The sequence below is a fragment of the Arvicola amphibius genome, chromosome 3 (assembly GCF_903992535.2).
Source record: "Arvicola amphibius chromosome 3, mArvAmp1.2, whole genome shotgun sequence".
NCBI lineage: Eukaryota > Metazoa > Chordata > Mammalia > Rodentia > Cricetidae > Arvicola > Arvicola amphibius.
The window spans coordinates 13684154-13708435 of NC_052049.1; the positions used below are offsets into that span (position 1 = coordinate 13684154).

Consider the following 24282-nt stretch of genomic DNA (forward strand, 5'->3'; position numbering starts at 1 on the left):
ACTAAGCTAAGACACACTCCTTCTACAGCAAAATCTGCTAGACGACCTAGTGAAGATTCACTCCTCCATTTTCTCTTGCCTTCGCCTTCAAAACACCCCTAGAAAGTCTCCAACCTCGGTGTTTCAACTCTCGGTGTTTCAACTCTGGATTCTATCTGCTCATTTAGATTTGCAAACATCCTTGGCCCCACTTGTCTGGCAGCCAAAACCCTGAGCTACCATCCAGCATCCCAATATGTTCTCACCCCGTAATGCCACCTTTTAGACCATCTGCTACCCTTCTTCTGCATACACCTTTATATCACAAATAAATAAAACAATCTGACAATTCTGGGTTTAGATTCATGAATAATTGTTGAAAATTATGTGGTAATCACGATATTTACTCATGTGTTTTATAGATAGACAAAGCTTTCAGAGGGAACTAGAAATAATTAAAATTTATAATTATAAAATGTAGTCAAGTAACACTTCTGTATTTGTTTCCTCTATTTTTGTCTGACTGATTTATCACTCTCATGAAGAAAACAACTGTCTTGAAAAGAAGGTGGAAGATTTTATCAACACTTTGATAATGGTCTTTGAATACTCTTTAGTTCATTTTCACAATTATTTATACAGAAGGGTTATATGGATATACCATGTGGAATACAAAAGATGAATAAAAAATTAAGTAGATATGAATCAAAGATGGATATCATGTCTTCAAGAAATCTGCTCACAAAAAACATAAGTGTTAATTTAGGAGGCAGGTAAAATAAGAAAACATTAGCAGGCAGGTGAGTGAATGTCGGTTTATATTGGCACTCAGGAGGCAGAGAGAGAAATGTGGAGGTTAATCGCCAGCTTGGGTCATGACCAGGTCATAATCTCCCTGAATTATATTGACAGAAATGTCTCAAAAAAAAAAAAAAAAAAAGAGGAGAAAGAAAAGGTGGTGGTTAAGTACAGGGCTGTTGGGTGTTCAAACTTAAATCCCAAACTCTGAATACTAAATAACCCACAAATATGACATAATAATAAACTGGTAAAATTAAGGGTAAAGGTAAGTGGTAAAGGAATATGAACTCTAAGGAACACCTCTGCTTATTAGTATTATTATTATCTGTTTATTATATACATACCTGCTAAAATATTTTTAGCATTAAAATGATGATTAAGAAGAGATATTATAGAATAAAAACTTGTTTAGTCCCTGGATGTTTAATCCCCGAATAAAGTCTTTAGTCAGCTTTGATGAATACATATTTCTACTCTTTATAGTTGTTGAAACGCTCACTGCCGTTTACATAGATGTTGGATCCCATTACTCCTACAGTGTCATGGCCCTGTGCAATGAGTATAATGAGGTAAAAATGGGGCTGACTATGTCATCAGAAGAAAACAAAGCAATATGTCTGGAATGGAAAAAACAGAATTTTTATTTTTTGGTAATTTTTAAAATTTTGTTTTTATAGAGCATATGAGTCAGCTTTCCTTTTGTTCTCAGTGTGTGTGGGAGGAAACATGGTGAGAGACAGCGTGGGTTAGTAAACCAAGGAGTGGGGAAATGGGTTAAAATGACTGCATAAAAACAACATAAGAAATCAGCAAGGCTTGAAACATTCAGAGAGACCAAAAGCACATTTTTATATCTATACTGAAGTGTCTACTAAAACTCCTTGCTCCAGTAGAAATTCGCACATTCCTACTTTGGGGTCAGACGGTGCACACAGTTGTTTAACTTTGCAGCATCCGTGCTCTGAAAGTCTCCAGCGAGAGGACATCGCAGCTCTCTCAGGTGAAGCCAGATAAATGTTAGGAGCTGGTGACCCTGAGACTTGACTGCTAGGGCAAGGAGAACTACAGCAGAATAAAAACATGTCCCAGCTCCTTGTTGACAGGAGTTAAGTGACTCAGCAGGGCACAGTGGCTGCCACATCCATTAGAGGATGTCTGACGCTCGCTTTGTAACTTAGGGGCGATTATGTGTGCACTATTTTGTTTAGGAATGGGAGAAATCGCTAAATGTTTTCTTGAAACCCTGTGGATAAAAACAGAATTTTAAATGTTTATGCTCGATGGAGAAATTAAGCGCATTACAGCACCAGCTGCGAGTTCTTATTCGAAGGCCAAAAATAAAACTATGGGGAGATTGACTGCTATGCAGCTGACGATGCTAAAGAAATATAAAATAAGCACCGAAAGCTCCCCAGGTTTCTAATGTGTCTCAAAGTGACTTTATTGCAATACCAGTGCGCTCTGAAATTTGAAAGAAAGAGCATCAGAAGCATCAGAGCATCAGAGTCATACAGAAATCATTCCACCTGCAATGTCTGCTTAGAGTTTTGATTTAATACACTTTAATACGTCTGCACAAAACATCATGCTCCTTTTCATTTATATGATTAAAATTTTTTTATCATATGCAATTCATTGTATATTTTCTGAAGGGAAATTAGTATTATAAAGAAATAATTAAAGGTAAAAATGAAGGCAAAATAATATGTAAAATAAATTCAATACATGTTTTATAAATATAAAATATTTTGTATTCGTTTTAATTTTTTGACATTACAATATAATCACATCATTTTTCTCTTCAACGCATTCACTATGTACCAGCTCTGTTTCCTTTTAAATGATTGGTTTCTTTTTCTTTCATTTGCTTTGTGTGTGTGTGTGTGTGTGTGTGTGTGTGTGTGTGTAAGTGTAATAAAATCTTATATATATATATTATTTTGTGATCTATATTACTAACAAATATCTATATTTGCATATCTTCCTAAGTACATTTAATCTGTGCAAATGCTACTTGCCTAGATGTATTTTCAGAGCTCACCATTTGGCATTGAAAAACAAATCAGAATATGCTTTCTTGGGGAAGACATTTATATTTTTAAAAAATATAATTAAAAATTTACCTGGAAAATTCATATTAAATAAGGAATATAGTATAGATGGATAAGGTATTTATGTAAATGAATTATCATTATTACTCATAAGAATAATAACATTGCAATTCTTATTTGATGCAGCATTTACAACCAGGAAATATAAATGGACTGAGAAACTTACATGTTCTAAACAAAAACATTTTTACCGCAGCATGACCTACAGCAATGAAACTGAAAGTACAGTAAATACACAACAATAGGAATTTATAAAATGTGATATAAAATATATATTCATAAACATATCCACGAAATAGAATACTATTTAAATTTTAAAGACACAGTGTGTTCTAGCACCCTGCAAACAGCATAGATATCGCCATACAAAGGTACTGGAGATCTCTTTCACTGCTAAAATCTGTAGGATTTAGGAATACACTTTACAGTCAGAATTAAGCCTATGACTTAGTCTGGAAAATCTCTTTACATTAAATAATGTCTAGTCCCTAAAGACCCAACAGGCGGTTTATGAAATAAGTCAGATCCACACAGCTGACTAAGGATGATTTTACATTAGAATATTAGGCCGCTATTACACATTAGTCAAGACATGGACAAAGCTGTCCTAAAAACAGATCCCTGACAAATTCCGTTACTTATTTGTTGACTGATATTATGACGGCAGCTCAATTACTATAGCTAGCAAAGTAAGAAGCTAAACTTATTTAATGGAGAATTTTGGTGCTAAATTTAAAATTTTACAAGTTACAAGGGAAGGTCACCAAAGACAAAACTGGATATCAATAACAAATGTTTCACACATTTCTTGCTACAATTTTACAATTAATTTCTTTACCATGTTTTAAATTATACTGGGTTTATTTATTTCATTTTATGTGAGTTTTTTGCTGCATATATACATGCATATATATGTGTGTGTGTGTGTATACTACAACTACATCCATAGATGTAAAAAAGCGTATAAAATTTCATGTTTTTGAAGCTATGGATGATTGTGAACCAACTAAATGTGATTTGCCAATGACCATATCTACCGTCTCTGAAAGAATTTTAAGTGCTCTCCTTCTCAAAACATTTCTCCATCCTCTTAACTGTGATCCAAGTTTACAATAAGATTACACTACTAAAAGCATATTATTTAAAGCTAATAAAGCTCACTAAACTAAATTAAGCATTCATATTATTTTCCATACTATATCTTATATATATATATACCTTGTTTATTTATCTCAATATATATGATTATTTAATGGTCAAGGGAAAACAACTGTTCAAATGAATATTGATAATTTTTGCTTAGCACAGCATAAGTTTTTTGATAAAAGAAATTTGAATCTGCCCAGGAAATGGATGGTAGATTCATTCAGTGATTTTTGAGGAAAAACAATTTCATTATATTCATGAATTATATTTCAAGAACTAGAATGAGAGCAAGTCTTTGTAGTTTTCTGCTTGCTAGATGAGTCTAAACAAAACATAGTTTATCTGTCACCTGTATAAACCTCATTCAAATATTTCTGTGTCACCCTCTCTGGTCAAGTCACATTCCTAATACTTTCTAAGTGCAACATGAATGCTCTCTCTACACTCACCTTACTGCCTTGTATTGCAAATCACATCTAAGGCAGATCTTGCTTCTTGAACCACACAGCAAGGACCTTGGGAGCAGGACTGGCAGGTGATTTAGTCCTTTGGATCTCAGACAGCTTACACCACTGTCTGACACACTGCAGACTACATACCACTTTAAAGACTAAGGCGCAGGATTGAAACAGGATTGGTCTAAGAACTGACAATAGAATTTCTCCGAAGGAAAGAAAGTGTTCCAAGAAGGGAAGGAAAGAGAGGTACTGCATAGCGGCACAGTGTGAACTTGAATGGTGCTTGCTGAAGGACCACCTGAACTGTCATTTGGAGGGAGGAGAACAGGAGTGTGCACACTGCATTATTTTTAGAGAAGAGTGTTTTTTCATTTTGTCATAAATAAACATACTGAAAATTTCTAAAGCATATTCGATATTTAACAATTCTTTTATTTTCATCTCTGCTATTCTTGATTGATAGGTATATTCCATACCCAATCCATTGTTTCTGGGAGCAGGATAATTACATATTGGGTATTTCTTAGTTTGTCTTTTAACATGTGAGATCTTTATCATATTTTTAAGTGGGTCTTGATGTCTCCATATATCTTCATAATGGAATTTTATGAGAGAACATACATAGTTTTTAGATTCTCTGAACATTCACTTGGGGAATTGTGGCCTCTCCCCAGTGGTAAGAACCTGATAATTTAGGTAGCAAAATGATTTGTTTTTATTCAAGTCCCACCTCTAAGACTACTAATAATTATTTGCTTCTAATTTTCAAAAGACTATTTTAACTCCATTAACTTGTTAATTTGATTTTATTATCTGTAAATTATAAACTATTTTCTTATCTGTACCTTACTGATAAGTTTCTTATCTGTAAAGTATATATTCACATCTTTTTTCAAGAGTCTCTTTTATATTTTTGATTTAGAATGTGATTACAACATTTCCCACTTTCCTTTTCTCCATCCAAACCCTTCCTTTCCACTATTCCCCTCCCTCAGTCTTGGTTTTCAAATTTATGGCCTCTTACTTATTTCTAAATATATAAAGTACAACTTGCTCAATGTGTATAATGCTACATGTATGTATGTTTTTAGGGCTGACCATCTGGTGTGGGAAAACCAATTAGTGTGGTCTTTCCCTGATTAAGATGACTTTCTGTTCTCAAGCACTTCTTTTTGGTACTTGTGCTTCTTTATGGAGCATTGAGGACTCCTGACTTTCCCCTGCCCACATTTGTATGTCTATTGTTGTTTTCCTTGTTTAAGATTTTTTCTTTTTAAAAAATGTTGATAGATTATTTTTTTCTGAGTACTTTATTAAATGCTCTCTGGTATAAGCAATGAACTTCAGGGTTTCAATTTATTTAACCCCTACTACTTTGATTACTTTTCTGTTCCTGAGACAAAATATCAACAGAAGTATAAAGAAGAGATAGTTTATTTTAGATTGCATATCTAGAAGGATAAAGCTCATCATGGGTACGGAGGAAAGACAAGGAAGCAATGGAAGCAGTAGCTAGAAGCTGGATGATCACATTTTTATCCACAGAAGAACAGATTTAAAGAACTTGAAGTTGGACACGTCTTTAAACTCTCAGATCCATCTCTAATGAGATACTGCTTCCCAAAGGTTCTATAACACACTAATGGGCACCACCAACCAAGCACCATGAGTTCGAATACTATGGAGGATCACGTCTCACTCTAAGTGCAAACTTGTATGTTGTGTTACTTCCTGCTTAAACAGAGAATAGATTCCCAGAGATCCTGGACTTGAACCAACACCTAAAATATCTTCCTGCAAAATTCAATGTTGCTGTTTGGATATATCCACATGACATTTTTATTTAGTTATCCATGTTTTCAAGTAAACTTATGAGAGATGAACTGAGAGAGTAATATTATTGCAGTCATATCTCAGCATGTTTAGGTGTCTACTCAGCTCCTGGGGGCTAGTTTTCTAGTATAGTCTGCCCATGGGTACCTTAAGTTACAGTAAACCAATTGAGCACACTGTACTCTGATGAGGGGGAAATTATGGCAGGTTTATAAAGGTGAGAATAGTAATAGGAGCCATAGAAACAAAGAAAGGAAGATTGTGGGGAGACAGATGACAAACAGCAAGGAGCAATTTGTTCTACCTCCACTTGCTTTTTGTAGGAACCTCTAAGCATTCCTGATTACATATTGTAGGCAGAGCAACTCTGAGAGCCCTTGGAAGTTGTCAGGATTGGTATGACCTCAAATGGATGTAACTGTTCTCCCCTGAAGAATTTTGCAAACATGGAAGGTCCAGTTGGAAATTACTTTTAGAAGTCTAGCAGAGATCTGAATCCCTACACTAAAGCCTTGAAAGTCAGAGAAAGACCAAGAGGAGCTCAGTAGGCCTATCTTCGTATTGAGTATGCCAGGATTCTAGAACAGTCAAGCACATGCAAATCCTCTCTAAGATGCCCCAGATATACCGGATCTACTCAATTCACCTTCTCATTGGATACATGTGAGGCAGTTTCGATGACTTTTGGAGGAAATATTGTCTATTGGAGTGCGTTAACACAGAAGTATTTTCTAGTGTTGCAGTTTGAAATTTTCAATCGCTTCCACAATATGGGTTGGTAATTTAATCAAAGCTACATTATTGTTGAGGGTTTGGTACTACTCATCAGTTTATAGATATTTTTGTCTTGAGTGGATTTATGACACTGCAAAAGGCTCTTTTTTTGTGAATTCTTTCTTCTGTTTCTCTATCATGTGAAACACAGTGTCCCTCCATTCTATACAAAACAACACTTCATCTAAAAACCAGAAATAATTCTCTCAGCCTTTCAAAGGATCTTTGGGTTTGTGACATTGGGAATTGTGAGAAAAAACTACTATTTTTACTATTTTTTAAGCTTACACCCTCGAATGTGTTATTAAAGAAACTTGCAAGAAAAAGAGCTGTGTAGTTTACAGAGTAAGTGCTCACAAATATGTCAGTAGACACATGAGGAATTATGTTCAATTCTCATTAAGAAAACAAATCAAAAGCATGTTAACAAAGAACACAACTGGAGTCTGCTCACGTAATTAGATTAGGTTGATATCTAATATGGCTCTTAAGACAGACATGCTCATGAAAATACATGAAAAATTAACAGACACATCAGTGTCTTTCACATCTACCATAACAATAAATGGCCACAAACCAAAGCAGTGAGTGCCTGGCACATATCTCCTTTGACAGACCTCCCGCCTCCCCAGTAGGTCATGTGTCCCATGCTGGTGTTTCCTTTCAGTATATTCCCAGCATTCCCAGCATATGTCACAGAGAGGAGTGAGAACTAAATAAATGCAAATAACCCTTAGTAATTAAATGAAACATTCTTGATGATATATGTTCTTCAATTTCCTGACAGTTAGTAGATTCTTCATTAATGAGGAAATACAATGAGTAAGAAAACACACAAAGAAGAAAGATAACATGAGTATTGTATTAAATCATGTTATTCAGAATGGAGTTGATAACAGAATGGAGTTATTACATTGCAGATGAAGGAACATACTTTTAACTGATATAAGGAACCTAGTTAATTCTTATTAATTAATCTAAGCCAAAGCACTACTGTAGTGTCCATCTAAGATGAATTTCATGCATACACATTAATTCTTCTTAATAAAGAGGTACTTTACAAGTGCATTATGGCATTCTTACAGGATTAATTCAAGTGCCATATAGGTTCTTACAAGATTTAGTTCAATGATGAATTCATTATTGATGGGGATTTTGTCTTCATAATCTTTTAACCTGTTAACATGCCATTATGTATAAATACTCAAAGATAGCACAGCGCTCCTGAACTAGGATGTTCCACTGAGCAGCACCCATTCTGACAGCTTTTCCTGTTATTAAGGGTTGACTAGGGATGGTGTTCAACAGAGTAGATGTGTGAGAAAAATTCAGTGCAAAGCATCCTTGGAAGATGGCCTTCTCAGGCAAACATCTTGGGCAGGAGGGAGTATTTTAAAAGGAAAGGCCTGGTATTACCGATTAAAAGAAGATATACTATTCCAGAATCTTAAGGTTATTACATAATTATTATAAATCAAAATGATCATTTCCTTCCCACAAAAACATTTTCTATGAAAAATGGAAGCAACTATTCATAAATCTCAATACACTAATTGTCTAAAATTGTTCATTTCTATATCTTCCTTTTAAGAAAAGAAATGAAAGTCTGTTTACCATAAGCTATGAAATTCAGATTACTACAATATAGCTTTACTGCCTATTCTTAATGACTTTCACCTTCCATAGACGCTGACATCATAAGGAAATTATCCGCTTTGTTGTTCTCATTCTGGTGCATTAGCACCCTAAGGCATTTAAGACACATTCAACTTCCTGCCTAAATCTTTGAACAAATCTCCTTTTCTGATGCTAAATTTTTATCATTTTTAAGTTGATTTAAATCTAATGAAGAGTTGATTCTAAATCTTTTTCTTTTTCATGAACAGGCCTATACGTCTTGGGACTAGCTCTGTATACCTGCTTGACCTAGAACTTACAGAGATACCCCTACTCTGCCTAATGAGTGCTGTGATTGAAGTCAAATGACACCACTATTACCCGGCTTGATTCTAACTCTTTACTACAGGACAAGAAGTGTCATATGCCAAACACTCACTGTGTTTATTATTGCTGCCATTCAACTAGTGGTGATAGGTAGGGGTATTGAGATTATGGATGTTCTCCTAATAAAATGCTCACCTATCACAGAAATTGACATGGAGAGTTTCCAATCTGTACCTACTAAATACGTTAGATAATTTTATATCTACACTCTAAAAATTATCACTTATTTTGGTGAACAATTTCATTTGTGTGGGAGTTAAAAGAAAATGTCACTGCTGATCTTTTGGAATATTGCTATACCATTCTGTATAAATATATGTTTTGCTTTAAGTAAACAGAATATGTACACACTTTACTATGATAATGATCCTATATCTCAATTCTTCACAGAGTTAACTATGCATTTTGTCTTTACTCCAAGTATGCAGAGAATACTATTGTCTCCCATTAGTATTCTATGTCAAGTGGTAAATCTTAGACCACAGCACATTCAAATAAACAACATAAACTTTTGGACGGGATGTTGGTGCTAACGAGTACATTACATATACTATTTATCTTAATTGTCCTGCCCCACCAATCAAAAAAAGGGTCTTACATACAACTATGAGGAATAGATAGACAGAGCATCTAAATAACGGTGCATTTCCCATAATTACAAATTAGGGTGGGTTCCTTTTCTCGATATAAGACAGAAGATTAAAGAAAGGTAATTTAAAAATGTAATGATTAAATTATTTTTTTAAAAAAACATAGTATCCTATATTTACGCATACTTTTCTTTTTAGAATACATTTCCAATAACAAGAGGAATTAAAATTTGTGCAGCATTTCATGATAGTTTTCCTAGTGCAGGATGATTTCAAATATTGCATCGGATCTCGGGACTCTCTTAGGGACATGTTTTTTTTTTATTTTTCCTAATTTAATATATATTGCCTGGTAGCAGTTGCAGCAATTCACATAAACACATTCATCAGCAGAGATTTCTCTTAAAATTTGCCCCAAAGAAAGCTCTATGTACATTTCCTCTTCAAAGAAATACTTCTGAGCAAAATCAATGAATGGTATTTGTACATATGGCCCAATTTTAAATACAAGCTCGTCTCAGATCATAACACCCTAACATCAGATTGAGTTTGAATGTCAATTCGCCAGCTGTTCCTGGGCATAGAAGAATGAGGCCAAACTAGTAATGCCGGTACCTTGCCGATCAAAATAGAAAACACACAGGTCAACAAAACTTATTTATGTTCACCTTCATTGTCCTTGAGTGTGAAGTTTGGGTTCATGGGCAGGCGTTCATCAAGGAAGAAACTAAACCTTGGTCCATTGGCAGAGTCATCTTTATCAGTGGCAGCGATGGTGTGAATAACCTAAAGAAAAGACAGACACTAACAGCAAGTTGATTTCTTTATCCCTTTGACTTTAATTACACTGTCATTTTAGTTGCTGTAATTAATGAATTTTAAAGATCTATTTTGCTACTCAAGTGTTTAAAATTAAACACATCAAAGAACCAATTAACTTGCTTACCATCCAAGATTTTAGGAAAAGAGTTTTAGTTTTAAATACCCACCCTGTATTTTACGTAAGGATATACAAACATTTTGAATTAATTTTCTTTGTGAACCACAATACCTTGGCACTTATTGTCTTGGGACTCACAATACCTGGGGCTAAGTGGTCATCAAATTATGGTCAAGATTTTTTTTAATCAGGAAGCACTTTTGCATAAATATAACACTCCAGTGTCCAGGTAGAAAATGTTATTATCTAGAATTGTCTCTGTCCATTTATGTAAGAACAATAGAGTTCCCTTCTTAAGGATTCAAAGAAGGAAGAAATGGCATTGCAGGCCCTAAATTTCATAGGAGAGACTGGGTTCCACGAACTGCGATATGTCCATTCTCTAAACAGTGATGCAAGCAACCACAGAACTCTCAGGGTCTTTCTGATAAGTTTTGATCTTTTTGGTGGCTCAGACACAAGATTCTCAATTTATATTAATGAATACTCAGAAGCAGAATGAGGTAAAATATAGGGAAGAAGAATTCTGGTGGCAAAAGAGAGAATGCAAATTCTAATTACCTTGCTCAAAACTGCCTTTAAAATTGGTCCCCAAACAAATAGCCATGTAGCGTGTATCCTATTTTAAAAACTGTTGTTCTAAATATGCTGATTATCTCCTTTTACTTTTTAAACAAGGAAAAGGAAACACTAATCTAGCTTTAATTGATGATATAGAGCATGCAAAGTGAAAAAGTAATAGTTTCTAGGAATACCCGATGTTAATGTTTACAAGGAAAACAACACCTATAAAGAATAGCACGGTTGATTTTATTGTTTAATGAATAAAGAAAACTGGCTTGGCTTATAGCATGGGAGGAGGAAGACAGAGTTAGGGAGAAACCATGGAGCCGCTGGAGATAGACGCTGAAAACTTTACCCGGTAAACCACTGCCACGTGGTGATGCAAAGATTCACATAAATGGGTTAAATTAATATATAAGAGTTAGTCAATAAGAAGCTAGAGCAAAGAGCCAAGCAGTAATTTAATAAAAAAGAAAGACTAGCACAGAGAAAACTTTAAATCTCTCACTTTGTACTGAGAGTATTGGTTGATAAATGAGATAAATAAGAGAAACCAGAAATATATATCACAATAGGAACAGCATGCCCTTGTATCATGAGACACAGGCAATGTTTATAGAATTGAAGTGGTAGTTGTCTTCCACGCATTCGCAGGTTTCTCTGTACACCCCTGCCATCTGTCTTTAACCTTTGAGATCTCTCTGGGAAAATATTCCTCAGCCCCCATCTTGATTTGTAGAGAAAGACATCTCTGTTGTGCCTTTGTAATTTCTTGCTCTCAAGAGTATTTACTTTAGAGATGATAGTTCTCCCTGATGCTTTCCTCTTCTATTTTAAGTACAACGACATCTCCACATCCATGTTTTTCTCATTTGACTTTTGATTCCAAACAGATGAAGGCACTGACGAGGAATCAAAAGCAATCTAAGTGTTTTTCTCAACTGCACAGAAAGCTTCAAATAGAGTTCAAAATGTTGTGTCAACTGAGTAATATATTTGCATTTTCTATGCGCCAGTTCTTAGTATAATCCAAGTAAAAATCATATTTTATTTTAAAATTTTTTTTCAAGTTTAAAAGCACTCAGACATCACACCCCATGTATCAGTGCCCAACGTACACACAGGCAACAACAGGCACTCATACAGTCACACACTCACTGACACACACACAGACACACTACACACAGACACAGACACACAGACACACTCATGCAGTCTTACATACACCAACACATTTATGTACACACATGGACATTATACAAAAAATATTTATTTTAAAATGGTTTAAAACTAATAATGAATCCATAATGTTAATTTATTATGGATTCATTAGTTTTAATACTACTTTCCCTGAAATACTTTATATCATTATGATGTATTTGAAATTCAGTTATTCATACAGTATAGAATTAGGATAGGAAAAGAACAATTTAGCTGGATACACTGAGACTTTATCTTAAGTTTACAGTATCATTTTCTTTGCTTCTCATTTCATAGTGAACTTATAAATAAATATAATACTTTCTAAGTCATAGAATCATGAGATTATATGCAGTAATTCTGAGGTATCTAGTCTTATATTTTGTTATCTGTTGTGGTTTTTTAATCTTTCTAAAGCATCCTTTCTATTTTTGCACAAATAATTTCAGATTTGAATTAACAAAGAGTTCATTGATGGCATCTGTTTGCTTGAAACAACCTCCAGTCTTATCCACAGGACAAACGGAATATTACATTGTGATGCAAAGTATCCTGTGCTCCCGATACTCTTGCAATTTTGATGCTCAAGGACAATTTCATTTCCACTTGTATTTGCTTAATTTTATAGCCATCATTCTTCTCCTTTGTATGCATTGCTTCTTTTCACTCATTCTTCTGTGTAAGTATTACTTCATTACGCCTTTATTAAGACTATATGAATAATCCATGCTAGATATTTTAGATGATTTAAAAGTCTAGCACATGTTTATACATCAGAATTGGCATTTGATTTACTGTTATGAACAATCTCTATTTTTGTAACTGTTGGGTAATATGTAATGTCCAACAATGATTCTGATGGTTCCTGGTTTCACACAAGTGTTCTCAGTCAAGAAACCAAGTTCTGATTAATGCCTAATATATTTACTTATTTTGTCAGATCTGACAGACAGAAAGACATGAAAATGCTTCACCTTTTAAAAGTAAAGGAAGAATCAACTTGCTATTCACAAACTACAAATAAATAAACACTGAGAAAATTTTGACAGTATCTGAAAATAAATGCTACTGCTTTTAAAATGTTATTGACCATAATGTATTGATATGAGAATACATTACTGGTAAAAACTAACTCTAACATGTTCAAGTTATTACTATATTTCTACTTAGAAAAACACTTTTATATTTTCTTTAGTTACTTCATTTTATTTTTATATTTAAGCAGCTCTGGGAACAGAACTTTGAATCTGGCCCTTGGTGTGATAAGAAAGCCATCCACCACGGAGCTGCATTGCTTGATGGCATAGCATTTTCTAAATGTAAAACCCTGAGCCTTCCCATTAGATATGAAGTCCTAAGAAACACTTAACATGTTGTTTAAGTTAATCCATGATTTTGTTCAATGTCAAATACTATATGAGATCACTATATGAGATCACATAAACTTATTTTATAATTATATGAACTTTTGTAGGTTAAATGGATTGAAGTATAATAAACTATAATTCTCTATAAAACTTGTTATATTTTCATATGAAGTTATGTAATCAATAATATGTATGTGATATAACAGAGGCTACATTAAGTAATAAAATGATATTTTTATTTTCTTATGTGTTTATATAGTCTAGGCTATACTGGACTTCTAGCCATACATTAGTGAGGGTGAGTTACAGGAAGTGAGATAATGCGTGCACTTTTATTTTGGCAGTAGTTTTCATTTATTTTGTCAGGCAGCACATAATATTAAATTATATTCCCCACTTAATTTTTTTGGCTTCAACGACTACTCCAGCTTTCCGTCATGGGTGTTAATTCTAATGGGTGGCACAGTGGATCCAACCTCCTTTCCTGTCTATGTTTACTTTACTTTCCCCATCTCATAATGCATAGGTTCTCTTAACAGTGTATGCAAACTCAAATGTGTGCATACATACACCCCTTTCATAATCAATATTTCACCATCATGTGTTTAGTCCCAGAAGTATAAAATCCAGACTCTCCACACAGATACAGCATCTAGGCTTTATCAGGTCATGAGAAGAGTCTGCTACTCACTGAATACAGGGCTGGACCTAGACCACTCAATGCACTTTAATTGTCATGATGAATAGATTATACCTAAATGAGCTCATTGTTCTGAATTGCATTGGGATTCATGGAAAATTCATTTTCTATGATGTTCAGAAATCTATTTGTACTTAAAACCTTATAAAATTATCATCACTGAGCATAAAAATGACACAGAGGGATTTGGGGGATCAAACCTAAGAATAATAGAAATAAAGCTGCTTATTTTTCTTCCATTCAGAGGGTAGGAAGAAAAGAATTAACTTACCTGACCAGGCTTAGAATTCTCACAGACAACAATATCATATTCCCTGGCAAGTTCGGGTGGGTTGTCATTGACATCGAGAACTCTAATGCCCACAGAGACATGGCTCAGCAAATCAGGATTGTCTGCAAAACACACAGGGATGTATTTAGTATTTCAACACACACTTTAAAGGCTTGGCTTACAGCAAATCTCCTTAACGCTGTGGCTTGCCTCTAGCTCAGTATGTTGTCGTGTGACTTTTGGCAAAAGACAACTGCATGAAGTCTCTCTCTGCTAGAACTCATTAGCTCACAGAGAAGAAAGAAAAATGCAAGCCATGTCTTGACATGAATACCAAAACCACAGCTCTCTTCCCATCAAGGAATTGCATATTATTAAGGGACCAGAGTGAAAGAAAGCTATCAGAATTCATGGTAAGCTGTCAGAACCTAAGAGATGAACAATTTAATGTGGAAAACCCCAAGAAGAGCACAGAAGCTGCTAAAAAGCAAAACAAAACCAAACCAAAAATAGACAATCTGTAACATTCAAGGTTTGTAAATAAACTCGGAGAAAATAGGTGAGGTTTTTATAACACATATGTTTACTATCATCTTATGTAAGACTGTATGCAGTTTGTAATAATAATGTTTTATTTCAATAAAAATTTAGTAAGGAATTTACATATACCAAATTTGTTTGAAAATATTATATTTTATTCAATATTATAAATATTATGTTGTTATAAAATTATGTTATTTTATATTATAATATAAAATTAAATCATATTATATTATATTTAATATTAAACATGGTCTCTACATTTTCCAGAAAGTTTATTAACTCTAAGATTCAGGATTAAAAAAATACTTATTTGGTTTTTTTTTTCCCTCTTTTGTTTCAAAGCATAAAACTTAAAAATCATTGCAGGAAAACTAAATCTTCAACTCTTGCTAGCTGCCTTGGTTTTGATTTACCTTTATTTGTCATTTTCTTTGTTATTGAACAAAGATTACAAGATTCACAACAACAGCTCTCTGATCCCCAAATTATACAAAGAACACAAGAAATTGGTCATCAAAAGAACATATAATCCAATAAAGAAAAATGGAGTACAGACCTAATCAGAGAACTCTCAACACAGGAATCTAAAATGGCTGAAAGACACTAAAGGAAATGTTCAACATCCTTAGTCATCAGAGAAATGCAAATCAAAACAACTCTGAGATTCCATCTTACACCTGTAAGAATGGCCAAGATCAAAAACACTGATGACAACTTATGCTGGATAGGTTGTTGGGTAAAGGGAACACTTTTGCATTGCTGGTGGGAAAGCAAGCTGGTACAGTCCCGTTGGATGTCAGTGTGGCAATTTCTCAGAAAATTAGGAAACAACTTTCCTCAAGACGCAGTAATACCACTTTTGGGTATATAATCAAAGGATGCTCAATCGTACCACAAGGACAAGTGCTCAATTATGTTCATAGAAGCATTGTTTGTCATAGCCAGAACCTGGAAACAACCTAAATGCCCCTCAACCAAATAATGAATAAGAAAAATGTGATACATTTACAAAATGGAGTACTACACAGCAGAAAAAAATAACAACACTTGCAGGAAAATGGATGGAGCTAGAAAACATTATTTTGAGTGAGGTAACTCAGACCCAGAAAGACAATTATCACATGAATTCACTCATAGGTGGTTTTTACACATAAAGCAAAGAAAACCAGCCTACAAATCACAAACCCAGAGAACTTAGACCACAATGAGGACACTAAGAGACTTACATAGATCCAATCTACATTGGAAGTAGAAAAAGACAAGATCTTCTGAGTAAATTAGGAGCATGGGAACCTTGGGAGATGACTGAATGGGGAAGGGGAAAGGCAGAGAGGGGAGCAGAGAATAATGTAGAGCTCAATAAAATCAATAAAAAAAATGAAAAGCAATGCTATTCTATAAAAGTAATCACCCAAAGTTTATATTAAGCACTCAGTCAACTTGCAGTGTTGTTTTGGGTTGTAATTATAGGTCTACATGGCCACATGCAGCTCACAAGATAAGGAGGCAACACATCAACAAGAAAATGGACAACTTGTATAAAACTATATTATAAACTAAGTATATTTGGGGAGAAATTTCAGAAAGAATATATTTGGAATATTATTGTTGATATTTAATAAAACACATAAATTCACACAAGTGTAATTTACTCTAGAAATATTTGTCCACGAAAAATTATGTCCCACCTTTAATTATGAACACCTTTAAAACTAGAACTTGGAACACAGAGACAGGTGGATTCCAGAGCAGCCACGGCTACACAGTAAAATCCTATCTCAATAAACCAATAAATAAATAAATAAAAACAGAACAAAATAAAAAGTGTTCCATATTATTTCCTATCATTTAAAATCTTTTAACTAATACAACACAATCTTCCTAATAACAGACATTACACATCAGTGGAATAACTAAAACTATAGTGAACCACTCCCCTACCTCACTGAAATGAAATCTGATGTGGTGAACATAAATATATACCCATGCATACATACATACACACATACACACATACACATACTGCATACATACATACAAACATGCCTACATGTGTGTATGTGTATGTGTACACATACATAAATGAGACCTGTGTAGAGAGCAACATAGGGAGGGAAGGGAGAGGAAGAAGTAGAGAGGGAAGGGAGCGTGCCTTAGTAGATTTCTATTGGTGTTCTATAAACACATGATCAGAAACACTTGTGGAAGAGGAGTTTAATTGGCTTAGACTTCCACATCCAAGTCCTACATCAAAGGGAGTCAGGGCAAGAAATGAAAGCAGGGACTAAAGCAGAGCCCATGGAGGGATGCTGCTCCTTATCATATCCCCATGTGTTCTCAGTTTGCTCTACATTCAACCCAGGAACATCTGCACATAGACAGATCTGCCACAGATGACTGACGCCTTCCAAATCAATCAGGGAAAAATATTCTACCAATTTGCTTCCACACCAGTCTGATGGAAGCATTTTTGCTGGTTAAGGCATTTCTTCCAAGATAACCGTAACTTGTGTCAAGTTGGTAAAAAGTAGCCAGAACAAAGATGAATATTCTTAAATACGTAGAAGCTGTCAATATAGCAAATTAATTACAGAACGCAGGGAACCACTGAACATAGAAACAGAAAACAAGAAATAAAGCGCAGCACCTACTCATTCTAATGAAAAAAAACCAGAAAAATATTGAACATAAAATGTTTTTAATTATGAAAACTAACAAGTCTTATTAACCAAAGATAAAAGAACTTAAGAATAAGTCTAATAAATTATGCATGAGATCTAAATCCAGAAGGTTTTATTGAATTGTATTAAAGAAGAGCTAACACAATTAAGATCTGTATTATGTCTGTGGTTAAGGAGACAAAGTAACATAAGCAAGACTGCTTTCTGCAGATCGATGTGTGGCTTCAATATAATTAAATACTAACCCCTGGAAACTTCTCATAAAAACTGAAATTTGATTCTAAGTTTTATAAACACAAAGGTTATTTGGACTTTCAGGGGAAATACACAGGGAAAGAGACTGCATCCATGCTTCATTGAAGGTTCTTTATCATATTAAAAGTACGGTGACAGCTTCAGGAGACAGCCAAAGAGAAACAGAAACAGAATTTGGGATGACTGAGGACCCTGGAAGTGCTCTGCAATAATCCAGGAAATGAAGATACGTTGAGGGCGATCATTATATCAAGGCAAGATTTTCACTCTACTCGGTGTCCACAGAGCAAGGAGAAATAAAGTGTTAAGGCTGATAAGTATCACAGTAATAAATTAGTTATTATTTTATACTGACAATGTTTACACTGTACCTAAAGTGTATGTTGAGGGACAAAAATGTATTTCCCAAACTACACATAAATTTTGAAAAGATATTAACATTAACATATGACTAGGAGGAAAATTTCTAAAAGCCAGAATATCATAGACATAAATGTAACAGTGACAAGTTTGAAGTCTGGGATTTTAGCACCCTCTGAGTTGTTCCCATATGTGACAAAAGAGCTGTTTGTCAGAATTCCACTATGGAAGTGACATTAACACCACAAGAAACTGACAACAGATTTTTCTCTAGAATAAACAATAAGAAATATTACATGCAAAGGAGCAAAATACAAGCACCATGCAAAGTTAGACTGAAAAATTAAAGTATGAAAAATCCAATATCTTTAAAGAAATGAAAGTTGGTCAACTAAGTTGCCATTCTATGCCAAATAGATTGACATAACATTATACTGTTGATAAAATTAACACAAGAATAAGATTGGCCAACATATAATATTTGGTTCTGTATGTTTATGACAAATATCCAGCCACTTTTATAGATTTATGGATAGTAAATTTATAGCATAGCCTGAATCATTTTCTCAATAATGTCAGAAGAGCATCTCTAACTATAATAAATTATGTAATATAGGAAAGCCAAATAATACAAAATTAAGTAACAGTGTTAAAGGCCGTTTCCTCTAGGATAACGTTCTTAGCAGCAACACTAGTTATTACTTTAAAAAATTAAAGACAATATTTGTTTGTGTGTAGGTATACATGTTTGTGGGTATGCATGTTTGCACGTGTGTGCTGCTTGTGTGCAACAGCATATATGAGGAGGTCAAACTAAAATTTACAGGCATCAGTTCTGTCCTTCCGCCTTATCGAACTGGAGATCTAACTCAAGTTATCAGTCCTGAAAGCAGGCACCTGTACTGGCTTAGCCATCTGATTGGCTCTGCCAATACTAATTCTTAGATGAAGACAGTTATTTAAAATCTACCTATTATTATCCCATGAATGGCTTTTTTTCAGTTATTAAATACGTCAAAAGTAATACAAATAATAGTTTCCTATAATTCACCATATAATTACCAAAAACTATTATTTTATCCTCTATGCATAGAAAAAGATAATATGATACCTGTAGATTTTTCTAAGTATCTTATACAGATAAAATAAATACATAACTGCTCATGCTATTTAAATACTGACTTAATTTTGTATATTTTTCATGTGTGTATGTATGTGTGTGTGTGTGTGTGTGTGTGTGTGTGTGTTTCAGGAGGGAAAGTGGAGTCAAAATGCTGTCCTGTAGTCAGGCTACACTTATATTTGCAATGGAAGCTAGTTTGGTGGTCTTCAGTGTTTATTCCTCTGCCTTCCAAGAATATTACAGTCATGTGCTCTGCTCACTTCCTATAATAAACCCTTATAGTCAGCGTAAATAATGTTATGGCCTTTGTTTGAAATATATTTGGCATGTGAATCTTTGCTAATTCTTTTTTTCTCATTTTTTATTAAAAATTTCCATCTCCTCCCCTCCTCCTCCCGCTTCCCTCCCCTCCCTTCCACCCATACCCCCACTCCCTCCCTTCTTTTAATTAGTATTTTAAGTTTTTGTTTTGAATTATACATAATAATAATTGGAATGATCTAGCTTTCACAAAACACCTTGGCAAAGCCAGTTTTTTAGCATTTGTTAGTATCCCCATTTGCATACATGTACTATCCTAGAATTACCTATTCATGTTTCTTTATCTCACATTTTGTGCAAAGGAAACTATCCCAGAAACCATTAAGCATATCATGGTATCATGGCCTTAATATATCCTGGGTAGATGGGTAGATTCATCTTCTCCTATGCTTGGCAGTCAGGGGTGAAAGCAGCACCAATGAAAGCAAAAACAAAAAAAATGAGCTTTTTATAAAAGGATTCTTCAGAGATGACATCTCTGGTAAGAACTTACAGAAAAGAGAGAGCAAGTCTTGAATACAAAACGCTCTGTGCTTTCTTGCCTGACAGTCCTGTTTGTATTTTGTTTGCCAATTGGCATGCACTTGAATCCATTCCATGTAAACTCAACCACTCAAGATTGAGACCTGACACTGTCCACGTGCGGTGCTGCTCTTACATTCCCAATGCTGAATAACTAGGCCACATTATAATCACTAAAATATAATCATTTAGGATCAGACAAACAAGTTTTTATTAACTCCTACTGCCATCCTGTACTGAGTGGGAAAATAAGCTGGGAGGCCAAGCTAAGCACCGTGAGAAACTATATGAGCACAGTGCTTACGTGACAACACTGTGTGAGACAGAGTGAGAATGATTTAGAAGAGAACCCTGAATGATAGGAAAAGTTTAATTTACTTCCAAATTCAAATTATTCAGAGTTCCATATTATTTTAACTAAACATAATTTTAATTAACAATGTATTTGTGAACTGGACTCTTCTGATTCTTTTTTCATTGGTCCCTAAGCTAGTGCCACATTTTGATTGACAAACGTCTTAGCTGCAAGTTTGTTTGTAGATGCTGTAACGTGTTTGTAAGACCAATTTTGAGATTTTTTTAAAAACCACTAATGCAATATTTGTTCTTGCTCTTTCTTCTTTTTATACCTTATTTCTAGAAATAAGACTTTGGATACTTCTTATAATATTTTAAACAAAGTGCATTATCATCAGAGACACTTAAATACTACTTCAAGCACTCTGCAAACTGGGAAACTTGAAAATTAGCTATATTTAGGCCTTAATTAGTGCACTATTTAGCTGTCCGTTTCTTCTAAAACACAATTAGAACATCATACATACATTGTAACAGTGACCATGGGAGAAAGTTGAATGGAAAGTTTAATCATGTCAAAAAGAAATTTATAAAAGAACAAAAGGTATGTGATGTCAGTTCCCCAATTTTTTAATATGTACTTTTAATATGCAAATGATTCCTTTCTTACAGACCATCAGTGTGGCAAGAACTCGCATAAGGCAGGTGGGTCTCTGTGAACTTGAGGGTAGTATGGTCTACAAAGTGAGCTCCAGGACATCTAGGACTGTTTCACAGAGAAACCCTGCCTTGAAAAAAAATAGTTTACAGCCTTTCTTGTCTTCCCAATCATCTGAATCTCAGTGCTGAAGAACTGTTGTTATTCTGAGTTAGTGCTTAGCTTCCCATTCTACCTCTTTGTCTTCAGATTCCTCTCTGGGAAAACTTTTACAAGTGTTTTACCTTCAATTCTGTAAAATTCATATATTTTTTCTTCCAGGATTCTGGCAGAGAAGAAACCTTCTTTTTCCTATATATAAGTCCCTGTGATTTGTTCTCACCTATAAGAGTAACTATAGTACAAAGGATTTTCTGACCTCCACACAGAGTCTGCCAAGTACTTCCACTGCCAATTAATCAATCTCTTGTGAGTAATATAAAAATTGTTAAATATTAATAAAAGAGCCTTGAGATGAAATACAACTATAAGAAAGATGTGACTGAACAGTATAATTTGACAATATTGTTTAGTTATAAAGGTGACTCTAGCACACTTTTGTGTGAACTACACTAGACAGAAGATGGCATATAGATAAAGGATAACATAAATTTTGAAAAATGAGTAAATTTGTTCACAAAAGATTTTGTGCATACAACTATGAGAACATAGAAATACCTTCAAAATATTTTATATTTACCATATTATATCAAAATTAGACTGGAATTCTAAGTCTAATCAGACATATAAAACTAAGTGAAGTATCATTTCTAAATGATAAACAAAATAAGGATCTTCAGTTTTATAAATTTTACAATAAATTTAAAACTAAGTTTATTTCTCTTAAATGTAGACAGACATGCATTTATTTTATTATAGAAACAGTCATGTACAGAATACTAAAAGTTGGGCCCAAATATGTCAACTTTGAAATAAAAGTATCAATTGCTAATGTATCAAATATTAATTAACAGGAAAATAGTTCAGTATTTTTGATGTACAAAAGCAAATTATTTTATATTGATAACAGATAAGAATTAAAATGCATGCCATCTGAAACATGGATAAATATATACATACTATGCAGTTTTACAGCAATACAGAGTATATAAACAACACCTAGAATTTCTTACAAACTTCCTTTCTGTTTATTTCTGGAAGTGGCAGAGATTGAAATGAAACAAATGATAGGTGGGCAGGAAGGAGTGAGAATCAATGCTCAACGGAAATGTCAGAGAATTCAAATGAAGTTCACTTTGTATCTAGGGAAGAAGTCAGTGGTGATTTTAAATGGCTGTGCATTTTTATCTCACTAAAACACAGCAACATCTGTCCATTTCATTTATGTCAAAATTATCTGATCAAAGAGAAAGCACAGGAAAAGCAAATCAAATCCACATGAATTCTGACTAAGACCCCACTAGTCACCCTATAAATTAGTTCAAGGATTGACTGTTAGGGAAATAAATGGCAAAGAGTGAGATCAATTAATTCACTTTTCATGTGTCATGCTTCAATTATAACATTATTTTCTAGATGGCCCTATATAAGCTTCACTTTTTTTTATAAACAATGATCGAGAAAAGTTGTTTCATTTTTCATAAAAATTTTTGCAAAGCACAATGGTATTCTTATATTTTGTAATCATTTGTATTATTTAACATGATTTTCAAAAAGTTATGGCAATAATAAGCACTTGCATTTATTATTTCATTACATGCAAGGTATCAAGTGGAAATTCTTTGGTGATTCTCACTACAATACACTCTTACAGACAAGGAAATACAATATATTTTTGTTAAAAAAAATCTCTCCAATTTCCAAAAGCTTGCAATGACTAGAAGTACAACTTACATTGAAGCAGTATTATTCCAGATTCTGTAACCTTGAATATTATGCATAATTTCCTGCTAAGGTAATTTAAAGACTTCATTCACAAGAAAATAATAGCTAATATATAAAATATGTAGACTTGTTACAATAAAGATTGAAGATTATATATGATTAAATAAAAGAAACCCATACAGTTATCACCTCACAACTCCTAAACTCCTTAATGACTCCGACAGAAAATGGAAAATAGTTTTATAATCCTTAATTTTTCTAAAATTTTAAGTTACATCAGATTGTTTTCAAAACCAATTTGGAACTAAATACAACAGGTCTTTTAAAGTACAACTTTTTATGAACCATGTTAAGAGATTTAATTAACATTAATATAAATTGATATTTAGCTAAATTTAATATAAATACACATTTATTGAAACTTAAGTGAATAATAATATTTGGTAAAACAATCTAGGATGTTTCCAACAATATGCTGCCGGCTCTGTAATACAGACTCAGAACATATGACAAGATACACTTTCTACAATATTCATAGATATTCAAAGCACAGTTAAGTATATTCAAAACAGGATATTGCTACTGTCTCTAATACTAAGACCATACAATATTGAAAACAACATAAACATCATTGTTGGTTGCATATATAAACTAATGAGAAGTTATCAAAACTTCAAAGGAATTGAGTAAATTCATAGCTTTTTATTTAAATCTACAAACTTGTTCTAATTTCTTATAGACATCACCATAAAACCTCAAGATCATCAATATATTAATTAAACATAAAAATATATAGTATATTTAACCAATAAATAAGAATGACTATATGGACACTAATATTTAGTAGTCATCAAGTTAAGCTGAAAATCATTAATTGCAATAGTTTCTGCAATTATGGAC

The 24282-nt window shown here is 33.7% G+C and overlaps 1 protein-coding gene across 4 annotated transcripts in view; it reads right to left on the minus strand.

The window, feature by feature from the left end:
• The window catches only part of Cdh18 (cadherin 18), a 241324-nt gene that overhangs the window by 7908 nt on the left and 209134 nt on the right, over positions 1 to 24282 (minus strand). For all 4 annotated transcript variants that reach the window (XM_038322753.1, XM_038322756.1, XM_038322755.1 and 1 more), the window contains exons 8-9: positions 14739 to 14860; positions 10365 to 10482 (exon numbers count right to left, since the gene is read on the minus strand). In XM_038322753.1, the coding sequence (XP_038178681.1) occupies positions 10365 to 10482; positions 14739 to 14860 (240 nt within the window). The remainder of the gene's footprint in view (positions 1 to 10364; positions 10483 to 14738; positions 14861 to 24282) is intronic.